Genomic DNA, 24,998 nt, shown 5'->3' with positions numbered 1-24,998 from the left:
GTGTAGGGGTGTGTTATCTTCAGTTCTCTTGGGTTTGCACCTAGGTGTGGAATTGCTAAGTCATATGGTAACTCTGTATGTAAGTTTTTGAGTCATTACTAAACTGTTTTCCGAAGTAGCTGCAAAATTTTATATTCCCATCAGCAATGTAAGCGCGTCCTGGTTTCTGCACATCCTCACCAGCATTTGCTATACTCCGTCTTTTTATTACTGCCATTGTAGTTGATGTGATCAGTGTTTTTTTAGTAGATACTATTTATTGATGCCTTGTGGTGGGGAGGTTTGCTTAAATTAGAGATGCGACGTTTCCTTTTGTAAATTAATATATACTACTTATAAAAACTGAATCAATTTAAATCATGGTGTTAAATATACAGTAGTGCTTGCGCTACAAAGCAGTTGAAGGTCTGAAGTTTAGGACACTGTGGCTAAAGATAAAGATTTGGGTTCCCCTTATGGGGTCCACACATAGACCTGAAACCTGAAGTCACCTGCAAAAGCAGTGTGTGTGTGTGTGTGTGTGTGTGTGTATGTGTGTGTGTGCGAGCGTGCGTGCATGTCCATGTGTATGCATGTATGTGTGCTTTTGTGTGTTTGTACATGTGTGCATGGATGTGCACAGATGGGTGTGTATATTTGAAAACTTCTGCTTTCATCTATTTAGCTTTCACTCCATGCACACAAATGAGCAACAGAGAAGCCAGAGATTTGCTCACTGATGCACAGACATCCAGGTACAGGTCTGGAACAAGAGTGAAGTCTTCAGAACTCCTGCACCACGATCTTTCTGGAATTGCATGGAAAATTTAAAAAGTATCACTCGGCCAGTGTGCAGGTGGAGTCACTCTCACTTTTCCTGGGGGAAGGGCCACAACTTCTGGCTTTCTTTATTATTCTATTCCACCTTACTTGTCTTTGGGATTTGGACACAAAGGGCCCTGGAGAACAGGGCTCACCAAACAGCAGAGATGGGAGCCTGAAGCAAATTTAGTGCCTATGGATCCCTGTGAGCTTTGCTATTCTCTAGCTGACAGCAACTTATGAAAGGGAGGGGTAGCCAATCCCAGGGTGGCACACCACCGCATCTGGGATGGGGTGATGCAACTTCCGAGAGCAAGATATGGAACGTTCAGTGTCTTCTTACTTGGTCACCTGGCCCAGAGTGGGGGATAGGGCCAGCCCCTTATGCCCTGTTTGGGGACATGTACAAAGATTTAGGTTACACTGTACTGCAGTGTCCAGTTAACCTCCGCTGAAAGGCTTTCTCCACCCAGAAGCCACAAAGCCATGGATGTTTCTGGAGCAGAGATTCTTAAGTACGTTTCTGCATGGGGTGTGTTGACAATCAACTGGAAGTTAGAAACCCTTCCACTGCCAGACCATATGCTCACAGTTTGACATATACTTCTAGGGGAAATTTCCAGGGACTGCAATTAAGAATCCATGCCCACGAATCATTCCACGGGAGTCCCTCTTTCTTTATCAGCTCCAGAGAGTGGCTTCAAAGTCACCGGTGAGGGTCACGATGGAATTTTCCCTGGGGTTGGAAACTTCTCAGCAGCAGTTAGGAAACACAGCTGCTGACAGCTGAAAATTCTCTGCCTGGGCCTTCGGATCAAGTGGCGGAATGTGTTTCCATGGCACTCCCAGAAACAGGTGGCTTCTAAACTCTGGAGAAGCACATTCCCCTGCCCCACAGTAAATCAGCTGCTCTCTGTGGACATGTGTATTTCAGGCGTGGACGAGTACCGTGTCAGGTGTCTCCAAGACAAACCCAGGAAGCTCAGAGGAGAGGAGTGGAGGGAAGAAGGATCTCAAGACAGTGTAGGATAGGAGCTCAAGGGCAGAGCATCAGGATCGTCCTTAACATGAGTAACTCTTTCTTCCTTCCTACGTGATTGCCTTCATGGCACTTACTAAAATGATAATTCATCAACTCACTGTGTTGTTGTAGCTGCTCTGTTCTTGGTTTTGTCTTTCTCCCACAAGATCATAAATACCACTAAGGAAGGGATCATATCTGACTCCTTGCGCATTGTGCCATTAATGTCTAGCATTGCATCTTGCATACAGTAGGTGTTCAATAAATGTCTGAAGAATTACCCAAGGAATAAATCAACCAGTCATGCATAATAATCTTTTCTGTTGTTCTTGAACACACAAACCTTTCCTTCTATCGTACACATGAGTAAACTGAGGCTCAGAGAGGTAAAATTTTCTATTCAAGATCAAATTGAATAGGAGGTAAGCCTGATTCTGAAATCCAGTTCTGTCTGAATCCAAACTCCCAGGTTGTTCCTGTTGTCACAAATGACAAAAGTGAGATATCTAGCCCCCAGGGGCCTTCCCTACTTCTGCTAAAATAAAATAAAAGGAAAATCAGCCAGCCCTAAGACAGAACTGTCCTGTGATGGAAAATCCAGTCCACGAGCACATGGCTCACCAGATGTTGTTCACAGCTTTGGTACGGCTAGACTTCATAAAGCACCCAAGACTGATCCCCCATGCTCAAGCAGGTTTGCTTGTAGCCCTTGGACACATTTTTGGGTCATTAACAATTAAACACACATGCTGTACTCCCCTGAAGTTACAAAAGTTACCAGACCCTCAGACACAGACACACTTCTATGGTTCCCAGTCTCCTCTCGCTCTCTTTCCATAATCATTGTGATTTTCTGCTCCAACCTGCCCCCCAGAAACTGTCCCTCCTTTCTGAGCAAAATTCTCTAGTCAATAAAGATTCAAGAAATGGTGGCATAAGGAACGGATATTTATTAGCCAACCATGGATACCTTGGTGTTGGCAATTTCCACTGAATGCACACTAAGCCCTCCTCCCTGTTTCCCATCTTGTCCCACTAAAGACCACTAGTCCATCTTCCAACTAGCTTCAGGAGGAATCTTTTAAAAATGTAAAATCAGGTCATGGTGTTCCTCTACTTGAAGCTTTCCAATGGTTTTCCCATCTGTCTTGGACCAAAATTTAAACTCCCTGCAAAGCCCTAGAAGACTGAAGGTGATCTGGTTGCTGACCAGACATATGACTTCATGTCCTACCTCTTCCCCCGTCATCCACCATGTCCCCGTCATACTGACCATCCTTGTTAGTCCCAAATGTGCCTTTAGGGCTTCCATGTGTCCCCTCTGCCTGAACTCTCTTCTCTACACCAGGACATTACACAGCTGGCTCCTACTTGTCAATCAGATCTGAGCTCAACTTCGCACCTTCCTTCCTTCAACCATGCAAAATAACCCTCTCAGTGACAATCATGTAATCTATTCTGTTTTCTTCATAGTACATAATGCCATCAGATGTTCTGCTTATTGCCTGTTTTCCTCTATTAAATCTGAGTGGTCTTATTCACCCCTGCAAACCTGTTGCCCAGCATATATTGAACGCTCAATAAATATTTACTAAATTAATGAATACATAAGGAAACCAATCTAGAGACGTCTGAATTCCCAAACTAAGCCCCCTCCTTGGCCTCCACAATGCACATGGCCTGTCATCACTCTCATTTTGACTGTGAGGGTCAGATATAAAGATGGAAAGAAAAGCACAATAACCAGTAAGCTACTGATTGAAAAAAAAAGGTCTTTTACATTTTCTGCGCACACTCTGGCAAGGGCTGCCTGGCTCACCTCATCCCAATGCTGTGGGCAAGCCCATTCCGGGACTTCTTTTCCAATCTATAAAGGGAAAATGTTATACTTTTAGGACTTAAGGGAATTAGGAGAAGGATTTAGTTTTTAAGAGAGAAAGTGAAGTCATTTAAATTGAAAACTGATCTTGGGCCCTAGACGTGCATTTGGTTTGCAAGAGAAATACTCAGGCAGGAGTGATGAGAGCTGACAAGGCAAGTCTGGTCTGTCTCCCAGTCTCGGCTTCTGAGAGAAGGCTGTCCAGAAGATAGCTTGATCTCTTGAGCAGTTTGGTTTTTAGTCCTAAAATGGGCAGGAACTTTGGTCAGATCTCTAAAGGATAGTTGTGTGTTCCATGAGTCATACGTGCACTCATGCCTCCATGATGGATGGACGGAACGAGTTTCTCTTTTCCTTACAGGGAAGCATATCTTTTGGAGCCCCCACTTCATGGAACTTAGGAGAAAGCTGAGAGCAGAAGCCACCCACCTGGTTGGTTGGAGCCAGCCAACCTCTGCCTCTCTCTTCTGTTAATCCTCTAATCCCTGGGGATACATGGTTGGTTCCTCCCCTTCATCCCCATCTTCCCCGTTCCATCTGACTTAAATGCTATAATTTTCTAATGCTCCATCTCCTTAAGATATTAGCTACATGTTTTGTTGTAAGCTATCACCTTACTGTTAGTGTTCCAAACAGAAAGGATATTTATTAGTTGAAAAAATAACTGATTCTATTTTTAAAAGTTTTTATTTAAAAACAAAGCTGGCTGCAAGTGACATAAATGTTTATGTGTAGGAAGAGAGTATGGGAACTCTTGTGAAAGAAAATATATGTGACAGAAAAAGATGAGAGATGTATACAGTGGTTTGAAGTGGTTATTTCTAGGTGGTGGATTATAGTTTGTGTGTTTGTGTGTGTATGTGTGCATGTGTGTGTATTCGTTTGTGCTCTTCTGATCACCAAAATTTATTTTGTATTTATCTTCCATTAATTTTATAATTAGAAAAATGGGCAACAATTATTTTCAACGAATTTTCTGTTGGAAAGGAGCCCAAGAAGGAATCCATAAGCTTAAATCACAGACCAAACAAATTGGCTGCTTGCTGAGAGCAGCACAAGGTGTGAAACCTTCCTGCAGGTGGACAGCTCTGTGTGAAATGCACTAGCTGGGCTGGACTTTGGCCACAGCTGAGGTCCACCAAAGGCCATCAATAAACCATCTTAAGACTCGTCTCTTGGGATGGGTTCTGGCTCAAGGGCAATCCTCACCCGACCTCTTTCCCAGGACTGTTCAACAATATTCCAAATGGGCTCCAAGTACATGGGGGTCTGGGACGCAGGTCACTAATTCAAAGTTGAAAGGTACCCCAGGCTGGATCCAACATATTCTTTCCTGGGAATTTGGAGCCTGAATGGAGACACAATGGCTAGTGGTCTTTGTCGCTGAGTCACTGTGGTTTCTGAACCTTGGCAAGATTGACACTTTGAGCCAGATAATTCTGGAGAATTCTGAATAATTCTGGTTGCCCTATGCATTGCAGAGTGCCAACGGCAACCACCCTCTGATTATGACAACTAAAAGTATCCTTACAGGGCAAAATCACCCCTGGCTGAGAACCACTCACCTGAAGAGAATGTCCACAAATTCTGCCTGGCGAGGTCCTTAGGCCTACCCTACCTCCTGTACTTGCCCTGGATTGTTTTTCTTTTGTTTTCCTCTTTTGAATCTAAGAGTTTCTGCGCATTCAATGGCTTATGCATTACACCTCAAAACACATAAAATTGCAAACACCTCCCCCACCATATTTTTGCTAAACTAGGCAGGACTGGATTCTGTTTCTCAACCAGAGGGATCTTAACAAAAACACTCACATTCAAAAATCATCTTCGGCTTCTTGAGATTCAAAATTACCATTACCTGTCATCTTTCAACCCCTAGAAAGCCAAACAGTTCTTAATTTAACTTATCTCTGGTATCAGAGCAGATCTGAACACAAAGGCATGAATGAAACAGGCAGAAGCGCCACATGGGACACTGAAATATACCATGATGTGTCAGCAACAAGACCCCTACAGAGTAAAGAAAGATGGCAGAGGAACATTCCCCTCACCAGGGAGGGTAGGGGGCTTGATTGTGATTGGGTGTTTAGAACTAATGCTAGCACGTGAGGAAAAGCTGGAAAGCCAGGAAACAGAGATCTCAACAGACACATGCCTTGCCCATCCCCGGGAGGGAACTCTACAAAGTGTTCCTTAGTGAAACTCTGACTAGCTAGAACCAAACACTAGAGAAAATACGTATGCAGACAGCATTGCGCATCCAAACCCCACAACTGTTTGAACAGATAAGAATTCCATATGGTCTGCATTACCCTCAGCAATGGAAGGCTTTTTATCCATCCCCAGGCTACCCCATCACCATGCAGCAAGTGGGAGCTCTGGTCCCTTACAACGCAGCCAGGGACAGGAGTCAGTGGCTGATGACTGGCGTTCTGTATGATGGGTGAGCGCATCCAACATCTGCTCGGCCCTCCACACAAATCTTAAGGCCCTCTGGCAGGCAGCACCAAGTCCCTCAGCTAAGTCACAATGGGAACCACCTGCCAAAACGCCAGGTGTGAAACAAGCCCTAGCTCATTAGAGTCCTTAAGCCCCCACCCAAATTCTGGGAAAAGGCTCCAGGCAAATACAGGGCTGTCCACACAGCCAGTCTCAATGAGGCCGCGGGAGCTGCCTTATTAAGAGGGTCATTGGACGGTCCACGTCAATTTCACATTTTCTGTCAAAACCTCCCAGATAGCAGGCACCTCCGTGTTTACACCTCTCAGCAGAACAAATGCAGAGCTGTTGAAGGGAGAAATAACACACCACCACAGTAACAATAGAAGACATCGCTTGCAAGCTGTCCGCGGCCCCTGGAGTAACTGACATGTTTGACAGAGAATGTGTGTTGGTAACGTTGCTTGATTTGTGTTTAAAGGGAAAACAGAAAGTGCATTTCCAGGAGGTTTAGACATTGATAACCAAAGAGAAGGTCTTGTAAACAAAGCCACAAGGACCATGTCTCAGCAGTCCCCTCCTTGCCATTTGTCACCGCCCCACCGCCCGTTTTGATCTCCCGGAGGAATCGGGCTTCCACGGGGGAACAAGACCTCCTGACAGAAGGCTGCAAGACAGAGGGAGGAAAGCTGATCAGAAATGACAGCGGCACAAAACCCTGTTAGCCTTCCACTCAGAATAGGTTGTACGGGGAAGAGACAAGGCTGTTCCCCTGCGGAGGATGAGCGGAGGCACCAAAGCACAGCACGGTCCTTGGGAGCATGCCCGCAGTCTGCCATTTCCAAGCCCTGAGAGCCTGGGCAGGTTATTTTTACCCTGCTGGGCCTCGATTTCCTTGAAAATAAGTCTCTCCAGGATGGTCTGGAACAGTAGAAATACCCTATGGAAAATACGATGTAGTGACCAGAAGCTGTAGCGATGGTAGAAATAACAGCAATGTAATTATTAGCATGTAATTATAATATAGTAATTATAAAAATATTACTACTATTCAACTATATTACATAGTATATAATCATATATATTATGCAATTACATATTATGTAATATAATAATTGTTATACATAATTATATAATGATATATAACATTACATATAATTATCATGTTTTATTTTATGTATCATATAATTATACATAATAGTATATTATAATAACAAAACATGTAATTATATCTGATAATCACATATATGTTTATTATATGTAATACATGTTATTATATATACATAATATATATCATGTAGTATTATTTAATCCTTAGTTTATTAGTATTTCTATTCTTTTTTTAAAGCTTTTATTTAGGGGCACCTGGGTGCCTCAGTCAGTTAAGCATCTGCCTTCGGCTTGGGCCCTGATCCCAGGGTCCTGGGGTTGAGCCCGAAGCGCGGGCTCCCTGCTCAGCCGGGAGTCTGCTTCTCCCTCTGCCCCTCCCCCCTGCTCATGGGCTCTCTCTCTTTCAAATAAATAAATAAAATCTTTACAAAAAAGCTTTTATTTATTTATCTATTTTGAGAGAGTGCGCGCTCATGGGAGCGTGAGTTTGAGGGTGTGGGGGAGAATCCTGAGCAGATGCAGCATTCAATCTCACTACTCTGAGATCATGACCTGAGCCAAAATCAAGAGTCAGATGCTTAACGGACTGAGTCACCCAGGCGCCCCTTATTATTTCTATTCTTATTGAGCCTTACTATATGCCAAGTACCATTATAAGTACCTTACAAATATTAACTCATGTGATCCTCAAAAGCAGCCCTGGTAATGGTCCCCATGCAATGGAGGAGGATACTAAAGCACGGATTTAGGTGCTTTTAATATGTTCATTTTACAGATGAGAACTCTGCAGTAAAGAGCAATTTAGGAACTTCCTAAGAAGGCAAAGCTGAGATTCTAACCCAGCAGTCTGGCTTGAGAGCTCACACTCTTAGCCAATATCCAATATATACATGTATTTGCAAACACTCAATATTGTCTCTATTATATAGTAGTTCTGGTGTTCTTTATGGTAGTGTTGCAGTTGCACTTGGAAATAAATTGCTAATATGTTTACTGAGTACTTTCCACAAGCCAGGCACTGTGCTGTGAACTTTACAAGCTTTGGTAAACTACCACCCAACAAAGTAAATGCTGCTGAGAGAGGGGGACAACTGTGCCCCAGGTCACAAAGGTAGTAAGTGATGCCCAAGGTCACAGAGGTGGAGGCAGGAGACAAGCCAGGTATCCACTCCAGAGCTCACACCCCTACATCATCCTGTTAGCATGCTTCTTCCTCCCCCCAAATACAACACTTCACTTAGATACCGTAGGTGAAGTGCCTTGCACACCTCCTGGTACCTTGTAAATGCCTGAAAACAAGCAGCTGCTGTTGTTTTTATTATAACTAAATGCGAAAAGCCCAGTAGGCATTTTCTTCCAAGAAATTGACAGAAGTATGAATTTATGACACCGTCTGTTCAGAGGGCAGGTCCTTCGCCCCTTTTAAACCTCAACAAAGCCCCTGCACCGTTGGGCAACATCAGTTCCCAAATCCAGCGGCTCATGGGAAACCCGGGATGGCTGGTAAAGCACATGGTGCCCTGGGCCCTGCCCTTCTGATGCAGGTGATCTGGGGTCCAGGGCAGACAGTACATTGGTGATGAACTTGCCCGCACTCTGATCAGCAGCGGGACTGGAGAGCACATAGATGGAAGAGGTCCTCGATGTGACTCAGAGCTGTGTTTTTCCTGAAGGCTCCCCACAACAGACTAGCTCCCCAGTGCCAGTCAGCAGTCTTGCACTCACACTCCTCCCTGCCACCAGGAGCTGACAGATGGGAGCTATTCTTATTATTTAACATTTATTAAGCGCCCACAGTGTGCTGAGAGTTACATGGGAACAGGGGTGTGGGTGGTCCCAAAGAGTTTGTCCCCAGAAGGCTATGGCCACACGTAGGGGCGGGGGTGGGCCTCTCTTTCCCCCCTTCAAAGTCCACTCCTGTCAGCCAACTCCAGTTTCAGCCCCAGAAGTCCTATGGGAGCCAGTGGGCAAAGATCTGGGCAAGGGCTCAGTATGAGTGAGACCCGTACATCCTGCTTTGTGTGTGACCAGCAGCCCCAGCTCTCCGGGTCCATTGACTTAGGGGACGGCAAGGGGTGGTGAGCCTGATACAACCCAAGGCCATGGGCTACGCATGTCAAATCCCAGGGTGAAAAATGTATCTCTTTCTCTCTCCTCCACAGCATTCCTCAATGGCGCCCTACTCTGTCCAGCTGGACCAAAAGGCATGTCCCTGGTTACTGAGAATCTCCACGGAGAGGGGGAACAGACAGCTACAAATGTGCCCACTCACCCCCAAACCTAGAGCATCTTCATATGAAAAAGAATGTGCAGCAAACCAGGAAACGGTGAGAAGAACCACGACGGGGCAGCAATGCTGGCCGTCCGTTACAGAGTGCCTATGGTGAGCTGGCGCTGTCCTCCATGTGCGGCAAACATCATCTCACCAAATCTTCAGGGCTCCCACCTGAAGTGAGTGAGACCGTCCCCCACTGTCAAGTGGAGACAATGGGAGCTCAGAGAGGTGAAGCCCCATATCACACAGGGGCCAAGATGCCTACTCAGATTGGTCTAGTGGGGCATGCCTAGACCTTGGCATGATGTCACGCTGCCTGAATAGCATCGTGCTTGTACTGCAAAGGCCTTGGGTGTGGTTATTTTGCACTCTTTTATTCCTGACATTGACTTTGGGAGGTAGAAAGTACGGCATATCACTACTGTTTTATAGATGAGCAAGTGGAGGCTCAGAGAGGTCAAGCAACTTGCCCAAAGTCACCAGGAGAAGGTTGTGGCCAGATGCAGGTTCCCCTGGTCTAAATCCTACACTCTAAACTCTCTGATCTCATTCCTTAACTGTGCTGCCTCATGAAATGAGAAGAAATAGCTCCTCAGAGAACACTCGGTGAGAACACCCTGGAAAGCACAAGCTCACTGCCCCCTCCAAATTCTCCCCACCTCTAAGAGCCAGTGCAGGTTAGAGAACAGAAGAAAAAGCAGCAGCTGAGGAGGCCACCCTCTTCCCCCAGCATGATATGCTGAACTCACTGCATTACTCTGAGCCAGATATAAGGTAGGACAAGACAGAACTGGCTACTGCTTCAGAGGCACAGTTCTTGCTGTCATCCTTCTTCCTCAGAAAAAAAACAAAACAAGCAAACAAAAAAAACCCTACACTTTGTCTCCAGAAACACTGTCATTCGGGAAAGATGGAGAAACTATCTATAGGGAGCCATCTTGCTGCAACTGTAGAAAAATTCATCTCGATTGCCTAAGCTACTGGCAGTGGTAAGGACCCCATACTGGGTAGGGTGGTGGGGCTGAGATTCTACAGAGTTCTACTTTCAAGCAGTTGTGTTTAGCTTCTGACTCTCCTGCCAATGGTGTGGCCATGCAGGCTATCTCCGAGGACAGAGACTGGGTCTTAGTCATCTCAATGTCTCCAGAGCTTAGAAGAGAACCCAACGTGGAACCCACGACCCACAAATAATTATTATAATGAATAAATAAATGTCACAGTACCTCTGCCTCTGCCTTTTACAACCCAAGGAGCTCAAGCTAGGAACTAGGCATTGCAGAAGACAATGGTCCCAGTTGCCCAGAGGAAAAGACCTGTGGAGTACTGAATTCAGTGTTTCTGGACACCTCTTAAGGTTCAGTAGTTAATCCAGTGGAAGCATTGGGTGCTTGCATGCTGGTGGGATGCATATGTGACAGGACTATCTTTAGACGTGAGAGAAACATAAATAGAGGTGAGTATCTCTGTCATAAATCAGCTGGGGAAAACACTTACCCAAAACAACCTTTAAAAGACAGGGAGGGGGCTCTGCTCCACCAGCAAAGGCTCAGATTGCTGAACACCAAAGCAGCAAAGTGGAGTGTGAAATCCACAAGTCTCTCCAGCTCTGCTTGTCCCATGCCAACATCTTATAAAAAGCAGACTTGCTGATATAGCATGCCTTTAAAATGATCAAAATGACAGATGGTTGCTGCAGAAACACATCCTTTTTATAGGACTGATATTAATCAGAAGAGATTGACAGTGTCCCGTTAATCTTTTAATTTAAAAAAAAAAAGTGCATTTCTATAAAACAGAACGGCGCAAGTCGCTAGCATCTCCGAAGTGCTTTGGAATGACGGATGGTCCGCATTATTTCAAACTTAACTAGAAGATTTTGGTTTTTCTTTCTTTATATATTTATTCATGTATGTATCGCTAATATAAGAGAAATGATATTGTTGCATGAGAAGCCCAATCTTGTTTTGGTTGTGGTGTTACTGAATGTCCTTATCAGACTGTCTTTACTTCCCTAGATCATGCTTGGTGTCCTCACCTGGAAAATAGTGGGAATGCTCTAAACATACCATACGGTACTGGGAGAAAACTACTGTAAATAATTTAGGTGGGAAAACATTGAGTAAAATTGCCATACCCTACTTTGATACCATCAGATCATTAATGGAGAAGCAAGGTGCACTAGATGACAGTTAAGTGCCTGGTAAGTGTGATCACTGGCATCAGGCAAAGAGGTAATTAAGATCAGAATCCCATACTTCCTTCCCTGGAGAGGGTGTATGCAGGGTTCAGGGGAGAAAAAACATGCCTGGATGTCTGTAATAGCTTCAGCTAATATTGCTGATCATGAGGACCTGGTATTTGCCTGTCCAGCACCCTATTTTGAGAACAGGACTCATTTTATTCCCCTATTCACAGCCCGTTACAGCTCAGTCTGGGAGGACTACAGCCTCCAGCTCCAAAGCGAGCGGTGAGTCAAGATGATTGCTTTGGGGGTGGGCGTGGTTCACAAGATAAGCCAAGGAGACTGCTCTGTGGAATTTTTGCAAGAACAGTGGGAAAGAGACTTGCAAAGCTGGGTTAGGATGTAAGTCCAGAGTTGCCTGGGGACCATTTTTGCCTCCACTTAGATGGGGTGTGCTTGTGAAGATCAGGAAAAGACAACCACCGTGGGGTCGGGGAGAGACATGACTTGGGTTGTTGGAGCCTCTGAATTCAACTGCACCTGAAGCTAGATGTTTTCTCCAATTAGATTTTTGTTGCTTACAAATAAAAGAGTCCTGACTAAACACTCATCATGCCTCTCTTTCTCACTTTCTCTTTCTCTCGAACAACGCAGAATAAACATCTACCCTGATATATAAAGATATATATATATACTTTTTCTATGTATTAGGAGGTAAGCTTTATGTTGAAAACGGTCTTGTGTGTTTTCTATTCTGCTTCATCACCCTTTCCTACTTCATAGCCTGACATACAGTAGGTGCTCAATAAATAATTGCTGAATGAGGAGATGAATCACATTTAAAGCTCACAACCACCTTGCAAGACAGGTATTCCTGCTTTCATTTTGTAGCTGAGCAAACAGCCTTGGAGAGGTTAATTGACAAGCCCAAGGCCACACGCTTAGTAAATGCCAGAGCCAATATATCAACCCGGACCTGTTTGACTCCAAATTCTCCTTGCCACCTCCCTGACTCTTTAATTTAGTCTGCTGTTGACATGGGCCTCTTTGGCAGTACAGAAAAGTCACTTAGTGACTAAGACGGAGCGACCCCAAAGTAAATGACACCACTAGCATTTATATGTGATTTCTTTCCCGATCAGCAGATACTCCAAACATGTAGATAACATTGCAGGGCAGCAATAGGAGGATCTGAAAATGGCTCTGCTCGCCACAGATGAAAACAAGTTTATGTCTTTTAAGTCCACCCAGAAATGTATCCACATGACCATAGAAGTTCCTTCTATGTTCCTCTATCTTTCTGTGGGATGGTTAGTCTTGGTCCACTGTCAAAACCAGAGCTTTGATAATTCCTGGCATTGCTACAAATGTATATGCAGATCTGTCATAAACTGCATCGCCAAATTCAATGATGCTGATTTCTGCTTCGAAATCCAGAGTACAGGGTTTGCTCATTCCATTGCTATCCCCATCAGACAGGCACTAATCAGCGTTTCTCTGCCACCGCCTACTCTGTGAAGTTTTAAGTTAGAAAACATTCGGCCTCCAGAGAGCTTACAGTCTCAGAGAGAAAAGATGGCAAAGAGTGCTCAGGACTCAAATCCAGCAAAGTGGACACTCACCTGCTGGATTCACAGAAGAGTATTTCGGAGCCCATTTCTGTGTCGAGCACTCGGAAATTTAATTTCTGAGATTCCTCCCAGCGCCTTTTGACCTATGTCTTTGGACTCTTGAGTCCTATGTTTAAACAATGTCAAATTCCACAGTGCCATTTGGTTGTGGAAGATACTGAAGCTCTATCTCGATGTGTCACCCCAACACCATGAATTCACCCAGGTGCTCTGCTCTATTAGGAAGAGCATTCTCCTTAGCTTACCCTATGAATGCCTGCTGGTGCTCTACAGCTCAACTCAAATGCCACCTTTCCCATTTAACCACCCACTTCCCTACTCTAAGAGACATCCACCTACTCCCTCTCCTGTATTTTCAAATGCATTGCCATGGATGCATCGCAACAGTAGATTGGTGAAGAGGGAAGGCTCTGGCCCAACAGACCTGATCTAAATCTCAGCATTGTCACTGACATTCCTGTGACCTTGGACAAGTTACATTTCTCCCCGAGTGTCAGTGTCAGTTTCAGTTTCTTCATATGCAAAAAGGGCATCATAATGCAGGACTGTGATTCCTTATCTGAGATCTTTGGGGTCATCTGTATTTTGAAATTCAAATTTTTATGGGAGGGGCGGGGAATTGTCTTTTTCAGAAAGGTATTTCAGTGGAAACACTGATTATTTAACACCCTCAGCAGGGTCTGGGACAGCACTCTGAAATCAAACACATAAATATCCCTGTAGCAAAATATATGAATATTCACACTAAGTGGGATAAAGAAAGTCTATAAATAGCCACCCATCATTTCAGGTCAAGTCTGCTTCTCAAATGAGTTTTGGTGCCAAACTCCCCCCCCCCAAAAACCTGGATTTACAGAGCTTTTTGGAATTTAAAATTACAGATAAGGGATGGTACGCCAACAGTACCCAACGTTAGGGTTTTGTAAGAACAAATTGAGGAAATATGCCTATGTATTTAGTGCAACACCTGGCTCATGGCAAATACTCAATAACTGTTCCCTGTCATTCTTTTCTAATGCTTTCATTGCAGTATCAGCTTTGTGTTGATCCAGTGTTCTCTTCCCACGGGCTGTGAACCTACAGGTCACTGGCTATAACTACAACTTTTGTGTTCTGGGCATCCAGAGCAGTGTCTAATATAGAATATGTTAGCAGTGAATGAATAACTAAATTAACAAATGCATGGGGAGATGGACGGGGCTCTGTTCACACCATCTTCCGTCTAGGAAAATAGTCTTACAGATCCATTATCTGTAATACCTAGATGTGATGGGAATTACTTGCCCCAGTATGGAGAATGATCCAGCCACGTATCATCAAAGGGCACACATTTTGGACAGATACCTACAGCAAGGGGTGCAAGTCTGAACTTGCAACCTAGAGCCAAGGGCTCATTAGACCTAAATGCTAAACAAACAGACTAATCACTTAGTGATTAGCCAGTGTTTTCTTATGTTGCTTGGTATTGTGCGGCTGTAGTCCATGGCTTGGATTAGTCATCTCGGTAACTTCTGGATTCAAGACTGACTGACAATTGACTTGTCAGGCTTTCTTTGTTCTCAGATCAGACAGCTCATTGATCATTCAAGGTATTGTTGAACATTTAGAAGTAAATAAAGAGGTTCGATAGGAACATACATTGTTTCTTTTTATCCAAAGAGTCTGAGATTGAGATCCATACCAAGGGAAAGAAGTAATGTTTATATAATGCACTTGGTAATATTACTCTTTTCTTCTTCTCTTCTGTTTCTCACTACCCATGAAACTCCAAACTGTTCAGCTCAATTCTGCATGGCCATTCTGGAATTCTTTACATGTCTAGGAGAAACTATCCACCTTGCTATATATTCAACAAGTTTAGACATAAAATGATGGGTTCAGGAGATCCAATATGGTAGTCATTCTGGCTTTCCTAAGGGATGGCGGGTGGGGATCAGTGGTAACTTCTGGAAACAAAAGGCCCTGGTGAGTAACAGCCCTGGAATTAGTAGAAAACAACTCCACTCTCGGTTTTTTTGCCAGACAACATGATGCTTCCTTAAAGCCTGTTATGATGCCTGGTCAATTATTTATTTTTTCTTCAACCGAGCGGACTAAAACAGGGCAATGCTAGTATGAATAAAAAAGCGGCACTTGAAAGAATTATGAAACGGAAGTTCTTCTGCCACAGAATTGTTGGCTCTTGAGGTTGGAAAGACCTTGGGAGGAATCTCAAACTCTGATCCAACAGCCCTGTCAAGTGGCCACTACAGCTCTGTTTGCATATCTCCAGTCACAGGGAACTTACTACCGATGATGGAGTACACACACTATTTTGGATCACTTTAATGCCTTGCTGATGACATTATTAAGGTGTGGGTGGCACCTTACACCCCTACAGGAAAGCTCCGGCAACTCTTGAAGAGTTGGTAAAGAAAATACAAGGTCAAGGAATTGGTAAGCAAGCCGATACAACCTGCTGGGATACAGGACAGCTGGTGTCAGAAGCCTCAGCTGGAAGGTGAGTGAGCGTGTGTGTGTGTGTGTGCGCGCGCGTGTTACAGTTTTTCTCTCTTGGAGCTGCGTTTCCTCCCCTTGCAAATGTTACTGCAGTGGGGTGATTTGAGTTTCTTGATGCCAATGGGTAAATAACACAGGCTCTCTCAGCAAACCAGAAATGAAGCTAGTCTCTCTCTAGCCATAGCGTTTCAGTGTGTTCCAGGGCAGTGGGAGAGGAAGAAGATGAATATGTCACAGCAGCTGGTCTAGAGGCTCCTCGCTGCACTACTCTCCTGACTTATGGGTAACCAGTTACCAGAAGTGTCACTTGGGAAAACAAAGTATGATAGGGCTGAGATTTGCAAGTAAAATCACTTGTTCCTTCCAAAAATAACTGGATATGTTTCTCAAACACTCTTCAAAGGAGGAAGAAATAGGGCCTCCCCAATTTCTCAGTTGCCCTGTGCGTCTCCTCATCTATCACTGGGGTAATACGTCCAGAGTGGCATTTCGTAATGACAGCAACATTCCAGCAAATCGATAGTTATTTAATTCCCAACAAGCTCTCAAGTCCATTAAGCCTGATTACATTCACCCATTTCAGTGGGTGCCACTATTTTTCCTACACCGGCACTTAATCTATAACAGGAACTTATGAGAACTTTCAAAAGCAATTTCAGCATCAATCAGCATAGAGTGAAGGGCATGATTTGCTTGTAATTATTTATCGGACAGGGCGACAGAGGGTCTGACAAAACTCCAACAGTCGACCTTCACCCCAAGTTTCCAATAGAAGCAAAAGGCGTTCCAGTTTGCCATGGAGTCCTGCTTCAGACTCCATGCGCACCCCATGGGCCTGCTTATGCCAGGAAAGATGGAACAATTTCCATGTTGTGAAGGACCATTCTTCAGACGGTCCACTTACTTCTCACACACCATATAGGAGTTTCCAAACTGAGCAATGGCCATAAATCTAGGATGACAGAATGTTTTGTTAGTATGTAGAATCGCCCCTGCATGTCTCAAATCACCAAAGTTCTTACAGTTCACAAGCACCATGTGGAAAAGGGGAAAAAATGTGTTTGACCAGAACCCTCCCCCAGAAATTTCAATTAACAAGCTAGGGTATTGCAGAATTTTAAAATATAGTGGGGGGGGGGGCAAGAATAAAGGTGAAAGGGCACAGTGAACACAAAAGACATTTAGCTTTCCTTTCCTGTAGAAACACGATTGTAACAGATTTATTACAAAGGGATGGCTGTTCTCAAACAAATAACAAACAAACAACAACCACTTAACCATCTGGGTTTCCCATGATGTTCAGGCTCTGTCACTGACTCAGTGTTAGCTTTCCACAAACTTCAGACACACACCCAGAAGCCAACGCTTGTTTAAAAAGACAAACTTATGGTAAGGGAAAAAAAAAAAGTCCCAAGCATCGTATTGGTAGATGATTCTCCCTGCACAGAATTAATAGCCTTAAAGTAAGACCAACGCACATTTCAATCCTCCACTTTCTTGCCATCATTAAGGTGTAAACCGCTTGTAAGGGATTCCTAGAATAATCTCTGAACTTCATAAATTAACCATCAACAGAGTGTTCCTTTTTGCCTCGATGCCACCCCTCAACCCAGATTGGGGTCGGGGGGGCCTCCGATGAAAATAGACAATCCACATGAAGGCAAACATATGAATTAATGCATATTTCATGATCCTTCTATTTTCTGGGTTAAAGCTCTTAACCGAGTCACCTCATGATAAGTTACTTTGCCTCATGATCTGCTCTGGGAGACTGAGTCCCTCAGAAAGCTGGGAAGGAGAGCAAATCCTTTGCCCCGTGGTCAACCTCCTGAAGCAAAGGCATGAATGTTAAACAGCACCCAGATCAATACAAGCAAATATAGCTCAACTACACCATTTATTCAGCCATGAGAGATGTCAATAGCCAGATTAGGGTGATCCATCTTTTTGATTTCCTACTGTCTTCCCACTGACTACACGAGGGCTTTTTCCTGTATTAAAAGTGTTTGCTTTCTCAACCATAAAAATTCCAATTATTACTCTGAGCACTCTGGAGTTAAGTTGCTTGCTGGCAGTGGCCTTGAATTACCTGGATCAGTCCGGGGAAGTAGGGGGCTGCTGGAACAATCATAGGCACGCCATAGGGATGCAGGAGGACTCCTTGAGAAGGCAACATGCTTTAAGTGAAGGTATTATTCCCTCTGAAGCTCAACACATCAATGGAGAGTTAGGGGAAAATCTATAGACCCAACTTCTTCCGAACTACAAAGCTGAGAGCCAAATCGCTTCTGTCAGGAGCCAAGCACTCATCAACGCGGAGAGGGGAAAGAAAGAAAATCCGCATCAGCAACTCTTAATGTGAAAGTTTTCTTCCCAGACGACGAAGAGACACAGCAGCTGCAGAGTTGAAGCTACCAAAATGGAAGGTGCTATTTTGGGAACGGCTTGCCTAACATGACTAACCAAATACTCTTCATTAATTTAGTTCTCAGAGAGAGTGAGAGAGAGACCAAATGACAGAGAGAGAGGTAGTCAGGCTATGGGATTTGGGCTCTTCCTAATGAATTGGGGCAAAAGGCAAGGAACAGAGTCTGCATGGGATTTTTAGCAAGAAAAACTGAGAATGTAAATTGATACGATTATCAGTTGCCACTTAAAACTCAAGTAGGTTAATGTGGGCAGCCTGCGGTACTGATCAAAAGAAGCTAAGGTGATAGTTTGTGCTTCTCTCTCTCTCTCTTTCTCTCTGGTTTTAATTTTAAAGGGGCAATCTGTGCAAATAATACAATAATCATGCCAGCTAACATTTGCAGAGTGCTATGCACAGAGAGTGAACTAAGTCCTTTACATGGGTCATGTCATTTATTCTCACAACTCCCTGAACTACTTATTGTCAGTTCCAGGCAAGGCACACAGGAAAGGGGGCTCACACTGGTTGAATTGTTTGCTCACAGTCAGAGTCTCTGAGCCTTGGTTTCCTCATCTGGAAAACTGAGTAATAACAGACCCTACCTCATAGGGTTGTGTGACAAAGTCCCCGCCATCAGATCCTGTGTACAATATTATAGGCCATCAGCCATTCGTATCTCGTGTTTCCTGTTTTCCTGGCAGTCAGTATGGACACAACTCTGGCTTCAGATCAAAGGTGCAGATACATTCAAATCGTCACTCATCGCCGGAAGGCATGTGGGCCGGTGGAGGAGCTCCCCAATTTTGAGAGCAAGGATGTAAAACAGACAAAGCAAGTCCGCTCAGCTAATGCTGAAGGTCCAGGGATCATTGGAAATCACCTTCAAACCGAACATCCGCTTGCCACATTCCACCTCTAACTCTAAGCAGGACACAGGATATAGATTTTGTAGAAACTCCGAGAGCTTCAGACACCACAAAACATATTCAACTATTGGCTTTTTCTAAATCCAAATGTCAATCCCTCCACTTTTAGATAGCCAAGGTGTTTTTACACTACACTAATTTTAGTTGCTTGATTTAGCTGCATAATTACATTTCTAGATAACGACAGTGGACAGCGTTTGGCAGAGAATTCAATTATTTAAGGCTGAATTTTGGCCATCTTGACAAGGTTTCTCTGTAATTGATTCTCGTGTATCAAAGTAGCCACACTGTTACAATTCAGAAAGCTCCAGTAACAGCTGCAAGTTGACCCCTCTTACTTAACAGCCTGATACTGTTTCTAACTTTAGCTTTTGACTATGACTTTCAACACCGCGCTTCTGAGAAGTTACCAGGGAGGACAGAGGCATCTCCATGAGACAGCTTCCTGGGATGGGAGAGCTATTCATTACTTTGGTAAGGGCTGGGTCAGATTGGATTATGTCTCTTCAGTGTTATAAAATGGAAAGACCATTGGAGGAGGAGGCAGGAAATAATCTGATCGCTAAGGCCAGGAGCTTACACGTTGAGATGCTTAGTTTCCTAAACTACAACAGAGGTAACAATATCCACTTACTCATCACCAAGACTGCTCCAAAGAGCAAAATTCTGGGAGTGTTGTGGAAACTGCAGAGTTACATAAATACGAACGATCATCGTATTCATTACTATATATATTGTTTTGGCTAAAGAACCTGATGAGTTCAGAGAGAAATCAGAAACCCATAATATACGGGGCATATAGATACATAACTCTACCCTTTGCCGAGGGCATTTTCTTTTTTCCTTTAAAGAACTCCATGTTACAGAAGTTTTTGCTGATCCTGAGTTATGAGTATCCATTTCCTCCTTTCTCTTAAGATAAGGGCTAAGTGTTTTGTGACCCTTTTCATTTTGACTGCCAGGAAGCTCAAAGCCAAATAAGAAGTTCAACTCTGTCCATTGTGTTGGCCTCTACTGCCTGCATATTTGTGTTCTTGTCTCCCTGTCCTCACCACCTCCAGTCCTAACTACTGCTATTCACATTGTCTCTGACTCTGATTGTATATCATATATTACTGTCATGTATCATCCACAGTAGTTATATTTTTGGAACTGTACAAATTGAATATATCCTTGTTCCAAACCCACCTCAAAAACATCATGAAATAATAAAACATAAAATTTAATGACAACCATTAAACAAAACCTCTTGTTCCAAGCACAGGTTCTGTTTTTCCAAATAGGAAGCACCTAGTATTACTAGATAATAATTCTTTCTTCTTAAATCCGCTTCCTCTGCTAAAAGGCAGACACTGCCTTCTGCTCATTCCTCCTCACCATTGGATAGTGCGCACGACTCATGATAAATGATGGCTATCCAACGTCTAGAGTGTGGTATTAAACTCATGGGTTTTTGTGCAGGAACTTCGAAAATGTAGAATAAAAGAATAAAGTAGAGAACAGAGGAAACAGTGGTGAGGAGACACAGGTAGGCCTCAGAAACACAGAAATCAAGTGAAGGGCCATGCACCAATATTTGCTATGGTCGTCCCAGACAGGATAGCAAACTTGATTCTATAAATGGGCAGATGATAAATAGCTCAGGTGTTGAGGACCTTAGCTCTCTGCTGTAGCCACTCAAAGCCACAACTGACACATGAAAGCAGTTACAGTACAGAAACAAACACTGAAATTTGAATTTCCTATAATTTTCACCTGTCATGAGATCTTCCTTTGATTTTTTTTCCCTTCTTGAAAAAGTATAAAAATCATTCTAAGTTTGAGGGTCGTAAAAATGGGTAATGGGCTAGGTTTGGCTCACAAACCATGGTTTGTTGACCCCTAATTGAGAGCATGTATTTTAATTAAAGCTCTGAAAGTCAAACTTTAATACAATAGCAAATACATCCTCCTTTTTGGTTGCCCTCGGCTTCTTTAAGTACTTCTTGATTTTCCTGTCACTTCCTTGGTGCTAGTTCTGTCACTCTTCCCTATGTTAGGGACTTCCATCAGGAGACTTTTTTATCTTAGCCAGGCTTTGATAGTTCAATCTTACCCCCCTTTCCGGAAAAATAAAAAAAAAAACAAATAGAAAACAAATAAACAATAAACCCCACCTTCCATCTTCTTTCCCCACCTTCCATGATGACACTCCGTTCTTGGAGACTGCCTTCTCTTTCCCCTTCCTTAGATTAGAGTGGTTCCTCTGTTGAGGTCAGACACCGCATCTCCTTCCCACATCCGAGAGCAAACATGAGGATTATGCTGATTGCCACCAGCCTTTGTGAGTGGCAGCCACCCAAAGTTTAAACACTCATGTAGGAGAAGGAAAGAGAAAAGTAACACAAGTGTTGGCTGGAGGTTGGGAGAGGACAGCACTTAGAGAAGACCAATTGCTGCCATATGGATTCTGTTGGTCAACAGAGCCAACTGTAGCCTCATGGACCAAATTCAGTCTGAGGAGGAGGATGAAGGAGAGGGGGAGAAGAATGTTGATGATGACGACGATGATGGTTTGTACGCATTGTGTAAAAGAGAGGTGACATTTTTAAATGGAAGTGTCTCATGTAAAATTTAGATATACAGTATCTCTTGAAAGCCTGCAAGATCTAGAAACTTTGGGCTACATTTCCTGGTACTGACAATCCCTGAAGTCTGGGAAGGATCTGCCTCCTCCATAGCTCAGGAGAATCAGACTCTGTGAGACTACCTCCAGTATTCTTCACCTGCTTCCTGAAAAGAAGCCAAATGTCAGTTGCCACTCGTCGACCAGTGAAACAGAACAAAATAAAAACCATAAAACAGAGTGTGTCTCTGACAATATTAATTGCATTCCCTATCTTTTGGATATTGACAGTGTTTATCTGACCATACGGATCTATGCTGAATATTGAACTACTCATCCCATACCATTTCCAGGCCAAGTTGGGGAAGAGACAGTTTCTTACAGTATTCAAGGCCCTTCATGATAGTCCTCACCTTTAGTTTTCCAGATTCATCCTCTAATACTGCCCTTCCTTCTACGAATCACTTTTTTCCCCCTGCAAATCAGTCTGGCAAGTTGCCTTTGTCATACACTTTTATAGATCCAAGCCTCTGTACAAGCTGGCCTGCTATGCAGAACTATTCGTTCTTCCATCCTTCTCTCCTTCCTTCCAATTCAAACTTGCTGGCCTAATCAAATGTTACGTCTTCTGCAAAGCCTTCCCCATGACAGCAGGCAGAATGAGCTACACCATCACCTATGTTCTAGCATCACCTTAGCAAGGTACAAGAATTCTGTGAAGTGTGACTACTCCTCTGGAAGGTCGACTGGCTCAGATGAAGAAGCCTGCCCATCCTTCTTGTTCAATCAATGACTCTGAAGTGGTGACTAGACAAACAAAGTCTCCCAGAATGCTTCCTGGGAGAATGACTGGCTGAATGGCTGCTTTGGGAACCTGTGAGTCAAACAGAGGGGCGCAGGGGTCTCCAGACAACTGAGGGCTACCTGTGTCTCTAAATTTGTCTCAAGTGGCCCTGGGGTATCCTGGCATAGTAGCAAAAGCCTGAGTCTCGAAGTTGGAGAGGCTGGGCGTTGGGATGTTGGATCTGACCTAGGATAAGATCCTCAGTCCTGAGCCCTAGTCTCCTTGGAGGTGAAGTGACCCAACATCTGTAGCTCCTCACAGGCAGGCTGCTGCCAAGAAATGACTGGTTGTGCATGTGTGTTCCTGGCACTTGGAAGGTGTTGACAAAGGTTTGGTGTGTTTTTATTTTTTATTTTTTTCCTCAGAAGGTCTTTAGTGTACCTGTGTGAAATTGTTTCCTAATCATCTCTGTGCTATGTCAAGTTTGCCTTCTCTGTGCCCCACCAGTACCCACACTGATGTCTCCTTTGGAGCCTTCTTTCTGTCCCCTCACATGGCTGCTTGTTGAGGACACCCCCTCCTTCACAAGCAGCCAAGTGCGGGCTCCTCAGGCAGCCTCCCCACCTTCTCCAGCACTCACAACCTACCCGTCTAAGCCCCCAAAAGACCAGCAGTGATTTGTCCCAGGACGGTAGAGACCTGGCTGGTGACCACATCCAGGTAAGATCCATTTTATCTTTTCTACCTCATCCTCGATCATTTTGTTTTCCTGTCTTTCTCATAGGACTGGGCCTAGAGCAGATGCTCAGTAAGCACTTGAGAATCACCTGTGGTGTCCACAGGGCCAGATGGAGGTTCAGAGAGCTTATGTCATTTGTCTGAGTTTAAACTGCAAAATGTGTGCTTTGTCAGTTACCAAGAGCCAGTTTTCCCTTCCACATGCCCCTCATATCTGCTAGATCATCAAGAGTGCCCACTCTAGGGTAACAACTTGAACCCACGTTGATAAACTCCACTCACCACCAGGCATGTATTCAAACCCCATCCAGTGCAGGTGAGAACAGCATGGATGGACTTTTTACCTCGCATGGACCTCAAAGGTAAATTCCATGAGATGCTACATAATGTTTATGGTCCTGACACTAGGGACAGACAGATGAGTTCCCCCCAGAGGGGACACTGAAACCATCGAGCTGATTACCAGGGAGGCAAGATCTTCCACAGGAAAAGCTTCCATAGACTGTGGGTAGGATGTACTAAGCCATCGACCAGATGCTCCTCAAGTTATAGCCACTTCATTTGTACCCTCTACTGGGAAAGTGACATCCTGGGAAGAGAAGCTATATCCCCAACCCCTCTTATGGACTGGTTTGGGTTAATATGTATAAATGAATTGATGCATGGAAAGTTTTTACAAGAATGACAAGTGCCTCCTAAGCATTACATTTCACCAAGACACTACTATTCCCTCACTGTCTGACACTTCTTGCCACCACTGGCTTCCCTCTTGCAAAATCACCACGTCATAGTAGTTAAGAGCTCACACTGAGCCATACTGCCCATATGAAAAGCCTAGTTTCTACCAACTGCTACCTGTGTCTTCTTGTGTAAATCACCTAATCTCTCTGGGCCCCAGATTCATTATCTGTAAAATAAGAACATCATTAATAACCATCACTCATAGGTGGTCTGGAGATTTGAAAAAGAATAACATGCAGACATGTTTAGCTGAGGGACTGGCTCATAGCAGACACTCATTTAATGGGTGCTCATAGCTGTTGCAGTGGTAACAGCATTAGCAACAGCTGGTCTGGAGGATCAAACCAGCTCAAATCAGACCTCCCCCAAACCAGGAGTACCAAAATCCTTTCTCCCTTCAACCTCGAATAGTTAAATAAAATAGTGCTCAAAAAAGTAACCTGCAATGTACCTTCTTGTGTAAGAGCTTATCTCCTTCTTCCATGATTCTAAGCAAAAATTAAGACACAGAGGCCAACAAGGATGTCTGTGTGGCTTCTGTACATAGAAGATATAGTGTTGAAACCAAAACATGAGAATTTCAATTTCAAGTGAGGGTTTATGGGGATGATGAAGATAGTGCCTTTGAATCTGGGACACTGGGTCACCCTATTACCTCCAAAAATGGTTATGCAGATGCACAAAGAAAATTCCAGTAGGTCTTATAAGTGAGGAGGCTGCTGATTATCATTAGAAACTCGAACCCCCAGTGGTAGAGGCAGTACCATGCTCCTCTTGGTTCATTAAGTGCTTCTTGACCTGATTCTCCTCTGAAAGCCAGACTGACTGGCTGAATGAGCAAATCTAAGAATATCAACCCCACACATCATCTCTGCTGAGATCAACAATGCTTCAGGAACCGACCCCTGACCTGTCTTGGGATGAATGGCAACTGGGTTTGAGAATCTGTTGACCTTG

General features: G+C 44.0%; 1 protein-coding gene across 10 annotated transcripts in view; it reads right to left on the bottom strand.

Annotated features, from left to right (window-relative positions):
- RBFOX1 (RNA binding fox-1 homolog 1) overlaps nt 1–24,998 on the bottom strand; it is a 2,047,095-nt gene that overhangs the window by 313,927 nt on the left and 1,708,170 nt on the right. For 4 of the 10 annotated variants that reach the window (XM_088016930.1, XM_028117529.1, XM_028117530.1 and 1 more), the window contains exon 1: nt 17,927–18,013. The exons of the other annotated variants lie outside the window; for them this stretch is intronic. In XM_088016930.1, coding sequence (XP_087873056.1) covers nt 17,927–18,013 — 87 coding nt within the window. Of the gene's footprint in view, nt 1–17,926; nt 18,014–24,998 lie in introns of those variants that run through there. 10 annotated transcript variants of the gene reach the window in all.

Source organism: Eumetopias jubatus, unplaced genomic scaffold (assembly GCF_037043125.1).
Source record: "Eumetopias jubatus isolate StellerSeaLion01/CBP00866 unplaced genomic scaffold, mEumJub1_p1.0 scaffold_12, whole genome shotgun sequence".
In the NCBI taxonomy this organism is placed as follows: domain Eukaryota; kingdom Metazoa; phylum Chordata; class Mammalia; order Carnivora; family Otariidae; genus Eumetopias; species Eumetopias jubatus.
This window is presented reverse-complemented; position numbering and strand designations above follow the sequence as displayed.